Raw genomic sequence first — 20,427 nt, forward strand, 5'->3', positions numbered from 1 at the left:
TCACACCTATCACTTGTCGCCATATACTATTTGTTCAGTGAAGCAAGTCACATATTTTAATCACAGTCAAAAGGATGTGAAGTGTTTCATGAAAACAAGAAAAGGCATCCCCACTTAGTAGTGATTATGTTTAAATTGATGAACACTTATATTGAATGATAAATAATACAACCCATTGTTTCTATCTAGAATAGAGGATGTTTAAATTATTAATGTATATTAAAATCAGAAACTAGATAGCAGTCATTTCGACTAAACTGCTTGGGGAGTAAAGTCAAGATGCAGCAACTGGCATTTACAGATAGATGTTGGACAGTGACCAGAAGTAAACAGGAAGTTGAAAGTGGAAGGGTGTATGTGTGTGTGTGTGTGTGTGTGTGTGTGTGTGTGTGTGTGTGTGTGTGTGTTCCTGTTTGAAAGAAGTCTGGAAGTCCTATAGACCACAGTCATTTCTCTTCTTTCCCTCTTTTTCCTCTTCTGTAGGAAGAAATCATAAAACTGTGTGGGGCTACTTAAGAAAGCAGCTTCTATCCCTGGACACAGGGGTTGGGACAGGCATAGGGTTGTCAGAGCCGGCACATGCGTCCTGAGTCCTGAGTGAGTGTCCAAGAACGGTTGTTTGTATCCCAGCTTTGTTCCTGACTCATCCCCGGTTCATGTGTGTATGGAGGTGGCATGTGTTTCTATGGAGACCAGAGGTCAACATCAGGTGTCTTTCTCAATTGGCTTTTTACCTTATTTTGTAAGGTAGGGTCTCTCAGTAGACCTGGAGCAGCCAGTTCAGCAACACTGTCTGGATTGCGAGTGCTGGGGGACCCGCTCATCCCTACATCCCCACTGCTGAGATTGTAGACATGTGGAGTTAAGTTTCTACATGAGCAATAGGGATATGAACCCTGGTCCTTTGGCTTTGCAACAAACACTTCATTGACTGAGCCATGCCTGAAGCCCCAATTCTCTGTTTTCGGTATAATTCACATGGCACAAAATTCACTCCTTTAGGTTCTATAATTGGAAAGACTTTTGTATATTTAGAGTTGGGCATCCATCATGTTTTCTAGTTTTAGAACATTTTCACCCACCCCCCAAGGTATCCCACTGCTCAGTAGCTTCCTGTCCCCATTCCCCTGAGACATCTGTATCTCTGTTTTGTGTCTGCTCTGGACACGTCACATTAAGGGAACCACTTACCGTGTCCCACTTTCCTAATTATCTCATTGAGGAGAAACAGCAATTATCTCTAATTTATCAGATTTGTGGCAATATATTTTCTTGTTTTCATTACCTGGCTGCCATAAATACTTCCAGATATAAGTATTAGCTCATTGTCCAGGGTAGTTTTATATCAACTTGACATAAGCTGGGGACATCAGAGAGGAGGGAGCCTCAGCTGAGAAAAAAAACGCCTCCATGAGATCTGGCTGTCAGGTGTTTTTTTAATTAGAGGTCAGTGGGGTAGCATAGCTTGTTGTAGGTGGTGCCATCCCTGGGCTGGTGGTATGGCATAGGGAGAGCTGGGTGAGTCATGAGGAGCGAATCGGTAAGCAGCACTCTGCCATGGCCTCTGCATCAGCTCCTGCCTCCGGGGTCCTTTCTCACTGCTTTTGATGGAGAACAGTTTACAGAGCTGTGATTGAGATAAACATTCTCCTGTACACGTTTCTTTCAGTCATGGTGTTTCATCACAGCAGTAGTAGCCCTAGCAAAGACACGCATGCTGAGTACAGTGATGTGTTGCACATTTGTAAACTTCTTGAAAGCAGCTTGATTTTCCAGGACAGTGAAGGCAAAATCACTGCTTGAACTTCCACTGATGCTGACAGGATTACGGTTACAATATGTTCAACCACACTGTTGCTGTTTTTATCCTCTAATTAAAGAAAAAGAGAAACTGCTTTTTGTGCAAATTAGCTGTGTCTTAGAAGCACCAGCTATTTCTTATTTCTTTTTCTGCTGGTAAATTACCTTCCAAACATATTCATATATGTACTGGGGAGCTAGTAATTTGAGGCAATCTTTTAAATACAATATTTAATGCTGACTTGCCCAAATAAATAAGTTATGAGTCTAGCTGTATATTTTTGTTTCACAAGTATTTGTGATAGCAAATAGCATAAACTGTTCTTGTAACATAGCCTTTATACAATGTGAATCTTGTGGCGCATGATATGGTTCAGTGGGTAAAGGCAGGAGAGTACCAATTCCACACCTGGTCCTCTGCTGACCATACATGCACCATGGCATGCATCCCCCTCACTTTCCACACACATGGACCCAAATGATGATGGTGACAATGGTGATGATAGCAACAAGACTTGAAAGTGCATTTTAAAGTTCATAAAATTCAGTGGTGCACCATTATAGACAAGCCTTCGGGTACCACAGTAAGAACAAGTAGCTGAGAGTCGGGTTACTCTATAATAGAATTCATGGTGGGAGGTTTGCTGTCACCCTTCAAAGCTTTACAACGGCGGACTCCTCAGCAGGTATTTCACACTGTAAACAGCTGACATCTGCAATATTTAGGTGTATTGTGCCTTCCCCTGGCTTTATAGTTTTATCTCAGTGTGATGAAGTATTTGATGTAGCACTGTGCAAAGATGCTGAAATTAGGCTGCTTTTGTTTGTGGTCCAACCATGTGCCAAGTTCCTACCGTCTCTGTACTTTATATCTTCAGATACAGCATGAGTAGACATGTTGTAAAGACTGAATACACATAAATCCCACTGTGTATAAAGCCCTTAGTATATGGGAAGCGCTTGCTAACAGTCACCTTCTGGTTGGGCCCTAGGAACCATGTGGGACAACAAAGGTAGCTAATGACTTAGGCAGAGTCTTGTTTACGATCCGTGTCATTCAGTGACTGATGATAAAAACTGTGTGCGTGTGTGCGTGCGTGCACATACAGGCATGTATATATTTAGACGCATGGGGGAGTGTGTTCTTGCGGTTACAAGTACTCATATGTGTGTGACTGTGGGGGTCTATGTGTGTGCCTGTACACATCTGTGTGCTCACACATGTTCACACACACACATATATGGAAGCAAACTAGAGGTATCATTCTCAGCAGCCATCTACCTTGGTTTGGTTGCATTAGTTTTGTTGTTTGGGATAGGAGTGCACATTGACCTGGAGCCCGTCAACTTGGCTAGACTTATCTCTGCTTCCCCGGAACTGGGATTATAAAAGCACACCACCATTCCACGGCTGTTTGACATGGGTCGGTATAGCACACATTGTACTACAACGTACTATGTCTCCAGACCCAGGGAATACATAGTTTCTGTTATTAATTTCTTCATTATAACACACAGTGAAAATGAGTTTTTGTATATTCCAGCTTTTGGGGGCAGCACTCTTCCTCTTTCTCTGCAGGGTTTTCCGGGTGATGTTGGAGACAGAGGCCCCGCCGGTCTGGATGGCAGTCCTGTGAGTACCTTGCGATGGTCCATCCTTACATTCAAACATCACTTGTGCCCCGTAGCAACCGCATGTGGCATCCGTATGAGCGTATTTACAGCACAGCTGGGAAGATTCCACACCTCTGTGCACACACCACTTCGTTGTTTTTCAATATGAGAAATAACACAAAGTTGTTTGGATAAAGCTCCAGCATGTCAGGCAGTAGGCAAAATTCATCCCTTTAAGCCTGTTTGAGTAGCTTAGGTAAGCAGGACTGCAGCATTGGCCTTCACGTGTGAAGGCGCTAAACAGGCCTCTTAGTTCATTCTTCCACTTAGGAGTTACTCATGTGTCACCATCCAAGAATTGTCGCATTACATCAGAAGCGAGTGGGGATGGCGTGCTGGGATTTCAGCGCTGCAGAAAAGTTCCTCCTCTTTTTCCAGTCTGTGCCATATGCATATGGTTTGCACCACATTTTCAAGTGATTAGAGCCAGCACAAAAATTCATGCAGTCTAAATCATTCCTGGTTCTTGTATTTGTTTATTTGTTGGTCAGTATTGCAAAGGGTGTAAATAGCTTTTTTTTTCTTTTTAAAATTCTTTTTTTCCAAATTAGCATTATTAGATATCTTGTGTCTAAGCCGTGGACGAGGCTTAAGAGAAAAGTAGAACTGAGTCAGATTATGTTACTAAATATTTGAGTGATATTTTACATATAATATTTACCAACTTTTTCTTGCTCATGATTTTTAGGGGGTGCGGGGCTTCTGATTTCAAGTGTAATGAAGTAAGCAGCATTTGGATTTTAAAATGCATATGCTATGTACCCTCAGAGCTCATGTGAACCCACTATTTAGCTGTTTGCCAATTTTATATCCCTGAAATCTATTAAAGCTGGACTCAGCATATTTAAATATGGTTCGTAAAATATGTTCTTTATTTAAAATGTAGTATAATTCTTTAAGCCTTTAAATACAAAAGTAAACTGGATGTTTTCAGTTTGGTTTATAGTTTTGTTTTTTCTTCTTCAATATTCACCATGTCTATGTTTCAAAACTTAAATCAAGGAGTGTAGAAGGAGATATTCCTATAAATTTGGTGACGCATGACATTATGATTTTTATAATAATGAAAGCAGTATTATTTCTGTTTTTTAACATAAAAATAAAGGTAGATATTTAAAACAATGTACTTCAAAAGATGTGGGTTTTTTAAACCTGTCTGAAAATACTTTTTTTTTAACATCGTTATATACTGATCACCTGTCTTTTCATACAGTATACAGGCCAGTCATGTCTGCAATGTTGATAGCTGATTGCATTTTCATCTTTTCTTAAGTACATAGAAGACAATGAGAATTATATTCCCTATAACCTAGAAGGTAGTTCTAACACCCCAAAGCACTTTTCAAAGAATAAAAGTAACTTATTCTTTCCACATATTGTTTCCTGGAAATCTGTGTCATCATTTCTGAAAACCACTCAGCAGTTTGGAATCTCAATGCACACACTTTGCACATTTCTTTCCTAACAGGGGCTTGTAGGTGGTGCCGGACCTCCTGGGTTCCCTGGCCTGACAGTGAGTACCGCCACACACCGTGCTTATGAAATAGCTCATTGTGCAATTGAAATCAGTAGACGTGCTTTAAAAACTTAGCCAAGTAGGTTTTTAAGTCATTGCTGGACATGAACCCAGATTAAATACATTTTTCAAACAGACTAGTAGTACAAATCAAGAAGGTAATGGCTGCTTTTGTGATAGGCTAAAATAGCTTTCTTCTATAGATTGATGTATGTATGCATGCATACACTTATAACCCCTTGTGAGAAGGCATTCGAGGGCTCAGTTTATTCAAAGGTGTAACACAGAATAGCCACTAGCTCTTCCTTTGAGAATTCTGTTATCACTCAGTTGGGGACCAACAGATGCTTATGTTTCCTCTGCCTCCAAAGCATTTGCTTTCTTAATTACTCTAGAGGTGTGCTCTTTCTGAGTGTGGCAGGCATGGTTGAAATGCCCAGAACTCAGGCCTTTCTATAAAGTACTCATATGGACCGTTATGCACGCCGGGAGCTTCTTTGGCTAATATAATGGGAGTGTGCTTTTGGTGTCTTTGACTCAGAAGTCCTCTACTGCCCATGGCTTGTGGGTTCCTCCTTTGCCCTGGCGCTGTAGTTTAGACTCCCTCAGCTGCATTGCCATGCACCTTCCGTCTGCTCTGCCTTCTCGCAGAGGCGAGTATCATAGGTAGGGAAGAGCAAAGGACCTTTAGGTTACCTTGGTGAGCTGAAACTCTCACAAAACCATCACGCATTGCTTCCAGAAGCCTGTAATTTCTCAGGGCATAAAGGTGCTATATGTACAACTCAAATTTTAACTATACTCTTCTGATTTAGTAACTATTTTTTATATCTACTCATCCTAGAGATGTTCTTTTAGAATCACAAAAAAAAGTAAAATAAGATAGCATATATTCATCTCGGAATGTCAGTCAGATCAAGCATCTTTAAGACAAATTTAACTAAGATAACATTTAAGAATGTTATATTGTCTATGAAAAGTAACACAAAGGAAGACTTTGTTCACAAAATGTCCCTCTGTCATTTAATGGATTACTTCTGAACATGCTCCAACCACAGAAGAAATTCATTGTAGTTTTGAGCCTAACATAAGCTTTACGTAAACATAAGCTTTGAACAAAGTAAGCAATGAATGAATCAGATGAGCCCTGTAGTCACATAAATGACTGCTTCCTATTGACAGAGTTTGACATTGGAAGCAATGATGGACTGCCCTTGACTATTTACTAAGATGGAAAGTACAACCGTATATATCAGGATTAAACATGTTAGGAATCATTTGTCTCCTTTATACTTCACAAACTTTAAGAATGCTTCCAAAAGCACCAGTGTTGTGTTTTCCAGTCTGAAACTTGTATCCTATAAGTATATGGAAATATATGCCCGCACAGTAATGAAATGTTGGGAACTAGAACTCTAGAAGTTTTTGAATAAAAAATGAAAATAATTTTAAAGTTAATTCCTTCAATATCAGTTCCAAATTTTATCTGAAAACAGTTAGGTCACACTTGTTAGGTTGACTCTGGGGATGGGGCCGAGACTGGCACATGCATCTGCTCTCAGCAGACATACAGATGAAGAGGCTGAGAGAGACATGTCCGAAGGGCACTCCTGTATGAGAGCCCTGGGAGCTAAGAAGCTCGCTGTGAAACCAAGGCTGTCTGCAGACTCATGGATGCCAGGGACACAGGCTACTGCACCTAGTTTTGAGGTTTTGTTCTTGGTTGTTTGTGAACTATCATCTCACTATGTTGCCATGCCATGGCTGACCTTGATTTCTCCAATCCTCCTGCCTCGTCCATCAGAATAGCTGGAGATATAGCATGTGCCGGACATGGCCACATACGAAACTTTAAGTTCCTAACTATTTGGAAGCTGTAGAGAGGGGACTGAACAAAAGTGGCCATCAGGATGGAGAGTGACATACAAGCCATGGCAGAGTAAGTGGGATAAAGATGGAAACTGGGGTCATCGTAACAATAGAAACTAGGCCTGGTCTCCAGACCATCAAGGGATTTCCGTATTTTGCATGAACTTTTTCAAGTAGTACATTGTTACCATCAACCTTTGTTTTCTACAGCGACATATTCAGGAAGGCTTTCTAAGTCCCTGACTTATTGGAAATGATAGTTTTAGTTCTGTTTTTGAGAAATTGGTGAATTACTTTGACAACCTTAAAAACGGGCATCACATCTTTTTCATCTTTGTTTCTTGGCCAGTATTAGTGTCTGGTGCAAGTAATGCTCATTAAGTCATAAGTGATGAATGAATCTGATGAACCCAGAAAAGTAGAGCTCTTTGGTTCACACTCACTATGTCCATCAGCTCATGGTAAACCTTCCTGCTATGCACATTATATCGCAAAACAAAGTCACAGCACTATTGTCACATAGTAACATCTCAGTAAGTATGAGCTTGGGGGTAAGAAAGATGGCTCAGAGGTTAAGCTCTCTTGCAGAGAAGTTCCCAAGTTCCCAGCACCCATGCCAGCCAACTCTTATCTGCTGGAACTCCAGCTCTAAGGGATCTGATGCCCCCTTCTGGCCTCTGAAGGCACCTGCACTCATGTGCATATACCCACACACATAATAAAATTAACTGTTTTAATTTTTTGCGATAATTAATAAAGTAGAAAGCTAAGACAGTTGATTAATGTATGTGACTATTTGGGAGAGAACATGACACTAAAATATTTCTACAAGATGTTGCTCATCTGAAAAAAAAAATGCTGCAGGGTGAAGGTCATGGACAAAGCCTGACTAGACAGACTGGAGCAGAATGAGAAGGCTTTGGGGAGTTTCTAGAGCTTAAGAATTGAGTCTTGGTTGACAGCTCAGTCCTAACAACGGCAGCAGGGTCTGTCTCCAAGTCTGTCATCTGCCATGGGATCCCTTCCCCATGGCTGGGCTGCCTTGTCAGGCCCCAGTGGGAGAGGATGCACTTAGTCCTGCTGTGACTTGAGGTGTCTGAGTGAGTTGTTACCTCTTGGGGCCTTCCTTTCTCTGAGAAAAAGAAGAGGGGGTAGTGGGGGATGGGGGTGTGATGGTGTGACTGAAAGGAGAGGAAGGAGGAGGCTGAGATCACGCTGTAAAGAGATTAAATTAATAAGTAAATGGAAAAATACATAAATCTTTAAAAAATAATTGAGTATTGTTTTTTAAAAAAGAAGAAAAGTTGCTAAAAGTAAAAAAAAAATGCTTTCAATTCATTTATTTTTTTTTAACTGTACCATGCTCTCTTTCTTACCATAATGAGTGTTTAATGATGTCATTCTTACCACTTCTCAGGGAAGCGCTGGTCCCACAGGACCGATTGGACTTCCGGGATCTCCTGGCCCAATGGTATGGCTCTATTTTCTTACTGATGTTTCTCTTTGATTTCTCCACAGTGTCACAAAAATATCATCTTTTGTATTTTTTAGGGCCTTTCAGGAAATAGAGGACCACCTGGAATCAAAGGTGATAAGGTGATTTCAATATTAACATTATCACAGAGATAATTTCTCACCTAGTTGGTTATTTTTTTCACATCAATAGGAATTATTGAATAGTTTGCTTTATTTCTAGGGTCTAATTTGTATTATATTATTAGTTTTTTTAAGAAGTAGGGAAAACTGAAAAGGTTTTCTTCTATAATGAATACTTGCCTTCCTGTGTATCACTGTGGTTTAATTCATTTTCTTTCTGTGCTCCCTAGGGTGAGCAAGGCATGGCAGGGGAGCCAGGAGAACCTGGGTATCCTGGAGACAAGGTAACTTCCACACCACTCATTCAATAACAAAAAAACTAAGAGCATTGATTCATAGGAAATTATAATTTCCATCATGTGTTTTGTAAGGGTATGGGATCAGTATGATTTTTTTAACTCTAGATTATGCATTAATAGTTTTAGTAGTAAACAAGTTGAAAGTTTTCTTTAATGGAACATTTTCCTCTAATTTCTTCTTCCAGGGCACCATTGGCTCACCAGGACCACCAGGGATGAGAGGAAAGTCAGGCCCTTCAGTAGGTTTGAACAGTCACCTTGTTTTCTGTGATAAACACGTGCATGCCACAGCTTGAGTCTTGGTGCTTAGTAGTGTTAGCAGAATCTATAGCCTGAGGTAGATGCCTACCAGCCTCACATTTTCTCTCTTCAATCAGAGAATAGGTGGCCCTCGGGTTTTCAACACAACTTTCCTAGGCTGATTCCTACCCGAGGCCAAAGACAAAGCCAAGAAGACAATGAAGGAAGCCTAAGTCAAAAACAGACCTCTGAATGCCTTATTCTTTATGGAGTCACAGGAGTTATTCTAAGGATCATATATCTGATTTAGTAGTCAACACAATCCTGTGGGGTTGGCACCATCCTTTTGTTTTTATTTTATGGACTAACGATATCGAGACAGAGAGTTAATGGGCTTGCACAAGGTCCCATAGGCAGTCAGTGGACACATGAGTACACCTAGATGATGAAGTGTGTCACAGCCCAGACTCCCACCCGTGGCACCATGCTCTCTTAGGGTTTAGTAATGTGAGAGTGTTTAACCATGTTGCTAATGCTTATAGCTCTAAGAAGGTGGGTATAGGTAGAAAAGTGGATGTAGGATTAAAGACCATAATTAGACACTGAAATGACATTTTCTTGAGCACTTTATTATGCTCTCTCTAATTCCATCCCCCCCCCCTTCTCTCAGGAAGCAGGGCTACATTTTAGAACATCCATCTAGCATTTTGTGAATAGTTCTCAGGAGTTACTTATTCCCAAGAATACTTTTGGGAGTTTATGTGATGACATGCCAATGGGTGACCTATTTTTACTTTGCATGAATGTAATTAACCATGTGCTCAAGGTTCCTGCCCTGAAGTTGGATCTCAAAAACTCTACAACCCATAATAGGGCAAGAGAGTCAGTCAAGAAGACAGCTAGCAGACTGAAGGAACCTAAACTCAGTAATAGGAACTTATACATATCTGGGGTGACTGCAAAAGATTAGAGTCTTTTTTCTTTCTTTTTTACAATTTGAAGGTTTAAAAAATATTTGAAAGTCAAAAGAAGTGATGCCATGCAGTTATCTAAGTTAGAAATTAATAAATAAACTCTATTATTCGCATATACAGTTCATATTGCAAAGGACTGAAGTCAAAGATCGCTCTTACATTAGGCTAATCATTGTAAGTGTAGAATTCTCTGCTTCAATTTGTATCATAGAATTGTTATCACAGGAGACAAATAAATTTATTTATGGTAAGGGATGAAAATGGTCTGTGTGAGTTTTACTGACTCACTGTCCATCTTTCCGTACTGTTCTAATAATTTAATGTCACTGGGGATTCCATTAACAGGGAGATGGTTAACCTTTTGCAGTTTCATCAAACCCTTAAAAAACATGTACTTTGATCTCAGGATAGTGTAAACTCGTAATTGATTTTAATGAGAACTGGGAGAAGGCTCAGTAAGTAAGGTGTTGGCTGTGTGAACATGAGGACCCAAGGCCAAGTTCAACAGTGGGGACTGTGTGTTTGTGATCCCATGCCGAAGAGGACCAGAAAGGATGACCCTGGGGCCTGTGTGCCAGCCAGCCTACCCTACTCAGCAAGTCCCAGCTCCCGGTGAGGGACTCCATCCCAAAATAATAATGCAGAGAGTGCCTAGGAATGACATGAAGGTTGACGTCTGGCTTACACGAACACACACACATGCACACAAGCACCCAGTCTTTCACACATATGTGTACTCATAAGAACACACACACACACACACATGATATATTAATGAAAGAACCTTTTCTTTGATGCTCAAACTCATTTGTATCTTACTAATACCAAGATATTTGGTCTGAAAACCTTCTCCAGTAAGGACAGAAGACTTTTTGTTTGATGAAAATTTCTATATGTGATCGGTTGGCTTTTTAAGAGACAAACTGCCGCCACTTGGTTATGCAAGTTTGTGCCTACTTAAAGCCTACATCCCAGCTCTGCTTTTCTGTCATCTTAGATTTTACTGATTGCCATTATTTCTTCCAAGTGGGTCTGAGTTATAACATGAAGAATATTTTCCAGATGTAGAGCAGCCTGATGTGGAAGGTGTGAACACTCCAGAACAGGGAAGGTTTTGTTCAGTGAGATCAGAAATCAGGGAAAGCTGCCCTTTCTGGGAGGGTCAGGACCTCTTCTCCCCCGAGCTAGAGCACGCGTGTGTGTGTGTGTGTGTGTGTGTTTGTATGTGTGAGTGTGCGCGTGCACATGTGTGCACGCACTTGTGCATGTGTATGCTGGCCCCCTTACCATCATTATACTAGAAGTTTCCTCATTTATAAAGATTCACCAAGCACTGCACCATTCTGTAAACTACTTAAAAATTCTTCACAGAAAGTTTTATAAAGGAAAATTGACATCCATAGAAAGCTGACAATTTGTGTTTTGTAAAACAAATGATTATTATGAAATATTAATAAATTGCTACATTATTATTATTATTATCATCATCACCATCATCATCATCATCATCATCATCATCTGCTGGTCAATCAAATGAAAGGCCTGAGGATATGCTAGTTTTTCTTGGGTGTTTCTTGTTACATCCTAATTGGTTTTTGCCACTAGAGGGCCCCATGAAGCCCACCCCATCACTCTTTAGGAGAGATGCTGTCTGGTGTAACTTTACACTGGTTCAGACAGGTTGTAAGTTTGGTTCTGCCATTTGAAAATGAGCCTTTTCCCAAACTGTCTAGATTCTTGTCACAGTTGTTCTGAGCGCTCTTGTGTCAGATGCCTTCACACTGCCTGTCAACATGGCAAACTATAGTTGCCGGGAAATAGGTCCCCTCATGTTGTATCCTGCAATTTGATGTCATCTTAGGACGATTTCAATCAGATTCAAAGCTCATATGGCAGCTGAGGGGAAAATCAGCAAATTCAGCAGATTGCTTATGAAAGCAAGAGGGTCTGCATATTCCTCTCCCCTGGACCATGATGTCGTGCTGTGAAAGCCTTGACACTTTTCCTGGCTTCCGGTTCATACCTGCTCCCCTTCTGTCTTCTGCTCTGTTTTTACAACTTCAATAAGAGTATCAAAAGTAACTTCCAGAATGCTGAAACCGAGCCCTCAAATCTGAATTCCAGAATCGGAGTGATCCGGAAGCTGCAGGCAAAGCCAAGAGAGGAGCCAAGGGTGGAGGGGCAGGAATGGGGTCAGGGGTCAGGAAGTGGACAGTTCATCATTGTCATGTTGGCTAATGTTCATGATCCTCTTATATGCCCGGGCGCCACACTGGCCACACATTGTCTCATTTAACCTTCACGATGACTGTGAGAATGTCAGCATGTCATTCTCCTTTCTATCTTTTTGATGAGATAAGGGAGATTTAAAGACACCAAGCAGCAGAGGTGGAGTCGTAATTACTCAGGGACATTTTCAGAAGTGTCCAGGACTCTGATTATAAAAAGCAAGTCCTCTTCTAGAACTCTCTGCTTCTCCTTTATTAGCCTGTTTCTAGAGAAACACACACACACACACATGCATATGTACTTACACACACACACACACATGTACACACATGTACACACATACATGCATGTGCACACACACATATGTACACAGTCATATACACATGTGCACATGCACATATGCACATATACACAAATATATGCATACATGAACATTTTTACACCTATACTTCTCTTGACTGAGCCATCTGACTGGCTAATTTGTTTGTATGTCTAACAGAAGTAAATATATATTGCACCACAAACATTAACGTAAGTAATTTTCACAGTGACAGTGTGATGAGGAGTGTGTGGAGCCTGAAGCCAGGGGAGGTGGCTGATGCCCTCAAGTGATGACCGTGTAGAACAGGGAAGCAGCAGTCTTATGAATTACATCTCTGGAAGGCCATTACAAATTCGACTGACATAATATATTAAATGTTGTTCAGTTTCAAAATGTGAGTTTCCACTTTTAGTTATGTTTATTAAGTTAATGTTCATATTTTGAATTTTCTCTTCCCCCCTTAGGGTCAACCAGGTGATTCAGGACCCCAGGGACCACCTGGCCCTCCAGGACCAGAGGTAAATCATCGATTAAAAGATGATATATTTGAAATAAAACATGATGAAAATTATATTTAATTTACAAAACATGCCTTTTGTGGAAAGCTTGAGAAAGATTCTCTCTGAAGTTTGTCTATGTAAAGCAGCTTAGACTATATTTACTCCATCACGGGTCCCAAGGAAACAGGAAACTGAAGACGAACTGAAGTTCCTGGGGCCAGAGCACGTGCAAGCTTTGAATCCTTGTCACAGTAACAATGAGAACTGAATCTAAATTTATGTCTCATATGTGCTCATCCAGAAGGTACCTTTGGATAATAATGTTTTCCAGGCTCCTGCGTTGAGGCTGTGAGCCTCACAGAGGCTCAGGAGAGGCTCATCCTCTGGTGAATCACGGGGATTAGGATTTGGGAACATTTTGTCTTCCAGAGTTTTTATTAGAGATGCAAACTCTAGACTATCCACATTTTTATTCTGATGAAATCACAGCCAATGGGTCTGTTCTGCATGACAATGGCCACTGACACATAATTAAGAATTGTAAACAAAATGGATACATAAACTCCAGTGATTTAGCAGTATGAAATGCTTTCACTTGGACTTGGACTTCGTACTAGGAATAAATGTAATTAAGCAGATAGAGGCTATATCAAGTTTGTTTATATGTGCTTGAAATGCTGAGTTTGGCTTCAGACTTGATAAAGAACCTCTCTCCGTCTCTCGGTCACGGTCTCTCTCTGTCTCTGTCTCTGTCTCTCTCTCTTTCTCTCTCTCTTGATGAAACACTGGAATGTTATTGACTCATAACATGAATTCCAGATGTTATATCAGATACAGCCTCTGCGTTTCACCCTGTTTTCAGCAATACACCCCAAGTCTAACTCAGGGTACCAGATGCAGCAACAGTGCAGAGAATATAAGTTGACTTCTGAATAAATAAAACAAAGAACTCAGAACTCCCTAGAGGCAGAGCCCCAGGCAGGTCAGACAGGACTGCAGGATGGCTGCTCGCTCTGTGGAGACCTCAGATCCTATTCCCCAGCTGCTCTCCGAGGGCTGACGTTGTTGTTGTCTTAGTAAACAGCTATTTTTTTTTTTTAATTTAAAACACATTCATTATAGACAGAGGAAATTTCAAGCATCCCATTGCACCTGGTTTTGTTAACAAGGAAGTGGTGGGGCATGAAGTACAGCAGCATAGTGATGCTGCCCTGAGCAGGACATTGTTTTGAGGAGCAATTAAAACTTGATATGAATAAAAGCTTATCTCTTTATATGAACCTATCTCCTTTTATTTTCATCAAGTTTAATGGAAACATTTCTGGAACAGATAGGCCTTGTCTGGCTTCTTTCACTGAGGATGCAGAATCTAATTTAAATGTAATTATTTTGAAAGGAGTCTTACCCTTAGTCCCAACTGCAAATTGTTGTAACTGAAGTTCTGAGTGGCATGTCTGCCTTGTGGGGCGGGGGCTGTTCTGTCTTTTATTGCTATGATTTTAAGCATCTTCTTTTGTATAAAGCATGGATGTGAGTATGCAAGTTATATCTTTCCCTCATAACCCATGATACAAAGATGTTCATTTTTCATGTTTCCTTTGAAATTGTATCATTTTCCATCAACAGTCGGCACATTGTCTTCATTATCTTTAACCCCACATTGCTTATGAAAGGTCTCGACCTCTAACCACCTGTTTTTCTTCACCTGCATTAAGCTTTTCCCACAGGCCCAGAGATGTTTTCTGTAGTCTTTTAAGAATTAGTACGTGCTCGGTCCTGATGTGACGGGATGTGCTGGGCTAGGTTAGTGGGGAGGCGCCATTATCTGAGGTGTAGGGAGGAGGCATGGGGGAGGAGGGAGAGAGGGAAGGAAGGGACTAGGAGCAGAGGAGAGAAGGGACTGTGGCTGGGGTGTAAAGTGAATAGCTAAATAAATTAATTTAAAAAGAAGGAAAAGAGAATTAGTACATGATCATTTGGGGCAATTTAATCACTGCGACATCTTCTACCTCGTAAACATGAGTTGCATGTGTGACTGGACGTGAGCAGCATCTTGCAGCAGATGTTTTGGTCCTTTCTCTCTTCCAGTCTTCCTCCCACCCACCCCCCCACCCCCATCTTCTGCATGTTTCCTGTGGCCTGGGCGATAGGTTGTGCTGTAAATGTGTCAGTTAGTGGTGGGCACCCAACTGTCAGTCGCTCTTTGCGTTTTGACCAGCTGTAGATTTCTGTGACTGTCTCTTCCTCTGCTGGGAAAAAAGTTAATTTTGTTTCTGTTTCTGTTTTTGTTATTTTGGGGGGAGGGAGCTACACAAGGATGGGCGTTTAGAGTGCAGTTCAGAGTTATATCCATTCTCCTAAACTTCAGACTTTTAAGGTAACTGGAGACTGAAGAATTTAAAGAACGTTTAGTAGCAGAGCAAAGCTAGAATTAAGTTTCAAGTTAATGACCAAAGGACGGAGAAATAAATTTTGATGACTGAGATGCACACCCCTGAGCAATTCATAGTCTAAATGAAGGGGAAAAAAATCACAATGGAGATTAGAAAATGTTTAAAATGGGATGAGAATAAGTGACAAAAAACAAAACAAAACAAAACAAAAACAAAAAACAAACAACACGTGAGTATCACAGCTAAAACAGCACATAGACAAACTTGTTTCTGCAAAGCAAGGCAGATAGGTGAATTATGTAGAGCATCCATGTGGGGTTGGATCAAAGGAAAGAGGATGAGAAAGAGATGCTCAGGATTTGACTCAAGCCTTATAGGGAGGAGACAATGAGGCAGCCTGGGGCATTCACAGAAGCCTAAGTAGGTGGTGGCTGAGGGTCTTCAAGATGATGTCTGAGTTGTATTAATGCAAAAAATAAAAAAATGCTTTTGTACCCCTTATCCCAAAGGTCAGAGATCTTTGGAGAAGTGGAGACAGAAAGATTGTAAAAGCCAGAGATGGTAAAGGAGTGCAAGGAAACAGTGCTTTAAGATGCACTGGACAGATGCACTTGGGAACTCACGGTGATTGTGGCAGAATAAATGCCCGAGACCTGTGCGAGCTCTGGCCAAACAAAGTCCCAGCACAAGAGTGGAGAGACAGACGTGGAAATGCAATAGCTGTGAGCATTTGGTGGCTGCTGGGAGAGGGGCAGTCTGATCTTTAGTTATGTGACTGTACACCAGAGCAGACCCCAACCCCAGCACAAGAGGGCAACAGAAACTGGATTGATGGGAAAAGACGAAGAGAGGGCAAGAAATAATCTCAACGATGAGGGGCGGGGTTGCGGGGGGCTGAGGGAGGGGGCTGAGGAAGTGAATGTGTTCAAACACATTATATTAAATTCTCAGAGAATTAATTAAAAAAATAACACTTTTAAGACTTTTTGCCCAAAACGCAGCCACTAAAGTGCCACACATTTTATTGGTACGGGCTTCAGACTTGAATCCAAGCATTACTAACCAAAGCCATGAAATATGATTAGTTATATGAGGTGCCTCTCCCACAGACAGAAATATATTCATTGTCCAAAAAAAATATAAGCACTCCTGATATTAATGCTGCTTCCATATTCAGCGTAGATTGATGTCAGGACACCAAAGCACAATTTGGTTACAGAGGTATCAATGAGGGCTAAAATTTTGAGATCTAGATACAGACTTTTGTTAATTATTTAGGTGATAAAAGATTTAAGTTAGTATCTGGGCAAAAGAAGTAACTAGAGTTAATACTTTCTAAGTCAAAACAAGGAGTTAGGCTGAGCATCCTGAGCCAGCTATCTGAACTGTGGAGACCTTACTTCAACTATGCATGGAAATATTTACAGTGCTAACCTTATGAAGTTACAGTGTTATATAAATCAACACATATACAGCATGTCAGCATGTGGTTAATATGAACAAGGGACACTAGCTGCCACCACCGCAAGGCAACTGTAGGCAGAAGCTATTGTCTTGACTCAGAGAGAGGAAGGAAGAAGGAGAGGAAAGGGGAGAGAGGAGGAGAAAAGGAGAGGCTGCACCTGCTCTGCTTAAGATGAAAAGTTACTGGAGGCTTAGGTGGAGCAGCAGCATGGTTTTTTCCTGGTTTATGCTTTTCAAAATCGAGGTCATATGCATGCAGTTGCCTGATGAGGCCAGAAGAGGGCGTTGGAACTCTTGGAGCGGGAATTAAAAAGGGTTGCAAGCTCCTCAATATGGGTACAGGGAACCCACCTCAAGCGCTCTGGAAGAACATCCAGTGTTTTCAATTCCTGCTCCTTCTCTCCAGCCTCGCCTTGTGCTTTTAGAAGGTCACTTTGAGATGTTGTATGTGCATCAGAGAACGAGGAGAGAGCACTGAGAGATGATTTAAGATTACTTAACTCAGCTCGGGGACAGGACTGGGGTTCTGGACTAGAGAGAGTGCTGTTTAGTCGAGTGGCAATTTCAGTTTTGACACTAAAATTTCAGTTTTGACACTAAAGCGTGACACATGTAAGACTGTGACTTTCTGTTCAACCTTTACCGGACACCACCATCTCATAAGAACTTGGAAATACATATAAATGCTTAGGGCCAGTCCCCACGGGGCTGAGTTGGGTTCACTTAGGGTATTCCATGGGTCATTAACAGCAACAATAACCACATTTTATGCGGTGTATATACACAATGGAATTTTATTAAGCCATAAAATGAAATCATGACGTTTGTAGGAAAAATGGAAATTATTATCTTAAGCAAACTATCCCAGACCCAGAGAGACAATGATCATATTTTCCCTCATATGCACATCCTAGATTTTCATTTCATATGTGTGGGTATATAGGGGGATAGAGCAGGGAACTAGAGACTACACAATAAGAGGGGATAAAGGAGCCATAAATGGACGTTGAGGTGGAAAAAGAAGAAGAGATTAAAAAGAAGTCATAAAATACATGTGACAGGAAAACAGGTTGGAGGTTGTGGAGGAAGGGCAGTGTGGACGGGGGAGTGTGGATGGATGAGCAAAAACCAAGTGTGTATAGTGTGTATAGAAACCAAACAATGGAGCTCAAGACTCCAAGTACTAGTTCTAAAGGTAAAAACTATAACGAAAATGAACACATTTTATCCTCCGGTTCTTTATCGCTGAAGCTCCTTTTCTTCATTGGAACGAAACTGTGGCCAAACCAGGAAGGCTTTGGGGAAAGTCAGAACATTCTCTCGCCACTCTCTGCCTGGAAACTGTCTGGCCTGTGGTTCAGCAACCTTGTAAAATTATTACTACCACTCGCTGCAGCAGAGCGTGGCACAGGGACTGTGTTCTGTGATGTTTATAATACAAAGTAACAAAAGACAGCCATTAGGAAGTAAGCTTGCTGTGGAAGCCTTCCAGTTACCAGTTAGTAGAGTGAATCTTTCTAGGGGACAGGGTGCATTTGACCTAAAGGCAAACGTTTTACAGTAGCAAGATCTTTGTTTTTTTTGTTGTTTGTTTGTTTGTGTGTGTGTGTGTGTGTGTGTGTGTGTGTGTGTGTGTGTTTTCGAGATAGGGTCTCTCTATGTAGCCTTGGCTGTCCTGGACCAGGCCGGCCTCAAACTCACAGCAATCCGCCTGCCTCTGCCTCCCAACGAACACCTTTGACTGGCATTATTTAAGAATTTATTTATTTATTTATTTATTTATTTATTTATTTATTTACTGTGTGTGTGCATACAGGTGCCCTTGGATACCAGTAGAAAGTGTCAGATTCTCTAGAGCTGGGGTTATGGTGGTTATGGCTCAGCAACTTGGCTGCTGGACTCTGAATGTTAACTTACTGAATCCAGCTCTTGCTGCCCATCTGCCTGTGTGGATGGAGCCTAGAAATGCCTAGGGAAGCCTGGCACTGGGCACTGTCCTCCAATGCAAAGTGACTCCATCCCCTCGGCAACCATCACCTGCCACTAGCCTCTCAGCTAGGGCAGAGGTGAAAGACATCTTCTTCCTCGGATGTTGAAACTTTCAACCACCTCGACCTTGTGCAGACCCACAGCTGCTGTGAGTTCATGTATGTAACAGCCATGTCAGGGCAGAAGCCACAGAATAACAGGGAACACAGGGACTGATTTGACTTAGTGCACTGGGCTGTGCTATCCTAACACTGTTGCCCACATACAGGTTCCATGTTCGTGAAGAGCACAAGCTTCGCAGCGTGTTTTAAGGGAGGAAAGTCCCCCTTAGCTTCTCACTTCCCCTGTGTATATTTGAATTATTTTTCCCATGTAAAGTTTAGCGTCCATCTTATCTAGTCTCATTACCAATACGATCCTTGTTTTTATTGGCTAGAGTTTATACAGTATAATTATACAAGTGAGTCATCTGCTCTGAGAACAATGCCTGTCTTTCATTTGCTCAAATCCCCTTTTCTATTTTTTTGAGAAATATTTATAATTTTTTCCATGTGGTAGTTTTGTTCAGTTTTTTAAAAAAATGTGTTCCAATTTATACTTTCTATTTTTTAATTATTTATTTATTTTTCTTCTTTTTTTCAAAATAATTTTTTTAATTAATTTATTGTTACATCTCAATGGTTATCCCATCCCTTGTAACCTCCCATTCCTCCCTCCCTCCCATTTTCCCCTACTCCCCTCCCCTATGACTGTGACTGAGGGGGACTTCCTCCCCCTTTATATGTTCATAGGGTATCAAGTCTCTTCTTGGTAGCCTGCTATCCTTCCTCTGAGTGCCACCAGGTCTCCCCATCCAGGGGATGTGGTCAAATATGAGGCACCGGAGTACGTGTGAAAGTCATACCTCACTCTCCACTCAACTGTGGAGAATGTCCTGTCCATTGGCTAGATCTGGGTAGGGGTTTGAAGTTTACGGCCTGTATTTTCCTTGGCTGGTGCCATAGTTTGAGCGGGACCCCTGGGCCCAAATCTACCTATCATAATGTTCTTCTTGTAGGTTTCTAGGATCCTCTGGATCCTTCTACTTTGCTATTCTCCCATGCTTCTCTCATCTAGAGTCCCAATAGGATGTCCTCCCCTCTGTCTCAGTTTCCTGGTAAGTAAAGACTTTCATAGGACATGCCCCTTGGGCTAGTATGCAGATATAAGTGAGTATATACCATTTGAGTCTTTCTGCTTCTGGGTTAACTCACTCATTATGATCATTTCTAGCTCAATCCATTTGTCCACAAATTTTGGGAATTCCTTGTTTTTAATAGCTGAGTAGTATTCCATAATGTAAATGTACCACAGTTTCTTTATCCATTCTTCTACTGAGAGACACTTAGGCTGTTCCATGATCTGGCTATTATGAATAAGGCTGCTATGTACATGGTTGAGCAAAGTTTCTTGTGTGCTGGAGCATCTTCTGGGTATATTCCAAGGAGGGGAATAGCTGGGTCTTGAGGAAGCCCTATTCCCGGTTTTCTGAGATAGTACCAGATAGATTTCCAAAGTGGCTG

At 41.3% G+C, this 20,427-nt stretch overlaps 1 protein-coding gene across 5 annotated transcripts in view; it reads left to right on the forward strand.

The window, feature by feature from the left end:
- Positions 1–20,427, forward strand: part of COL24A1 (collagen type XXIV alpha 1 chain) — a 257,071-nt gene that overhangs the window by 59,217 nt on the left and 177,427 nt on the right. For all 5 annotated transcript variants that reach the window (XM_084757416.1, XM_084757418.1, XM_084757419.1 and 2 more), the window contains 7 exons: positions 3,380–3,433; positions 4,943–4,987; positions 8,277–8,330; positions 8,411–8,455; positions 8,686–8,739; positions 8,940–8,993; positions 12,984–13,037. In XM_084757416.1, the coding sequence (XP_084613542.1) occupies positions 3,380–3,433; positions 4,943–4,987; positions 8,277–8,330; positions 8,411–8,455; positions 8,686–8,739; positions 8,940–8,993; positions 12,984–13,037 (360 nt within the window). The remainder of the gene's footprint in view (positions 1–3,379; positions 3,434–4,942; positions 4,988–8,276; positions 8,331–8,410; positions 8,456–8,685; positions 8,740–8,939; positions 8,994–12,983; positions 13,038–20,427) is intronic.

Source organism: Acomys minous (genome assembly GCF_964271855.1).
Source record: "Acomys minous genome assembly, chromosome: 14".
Classification (NCBI taxonomy): domain Eukaryota; kingdom Metazoa; phylum Chordata; class Mammalia; order Rodentia; family Muridae; genus Acomys; species Acomys minous.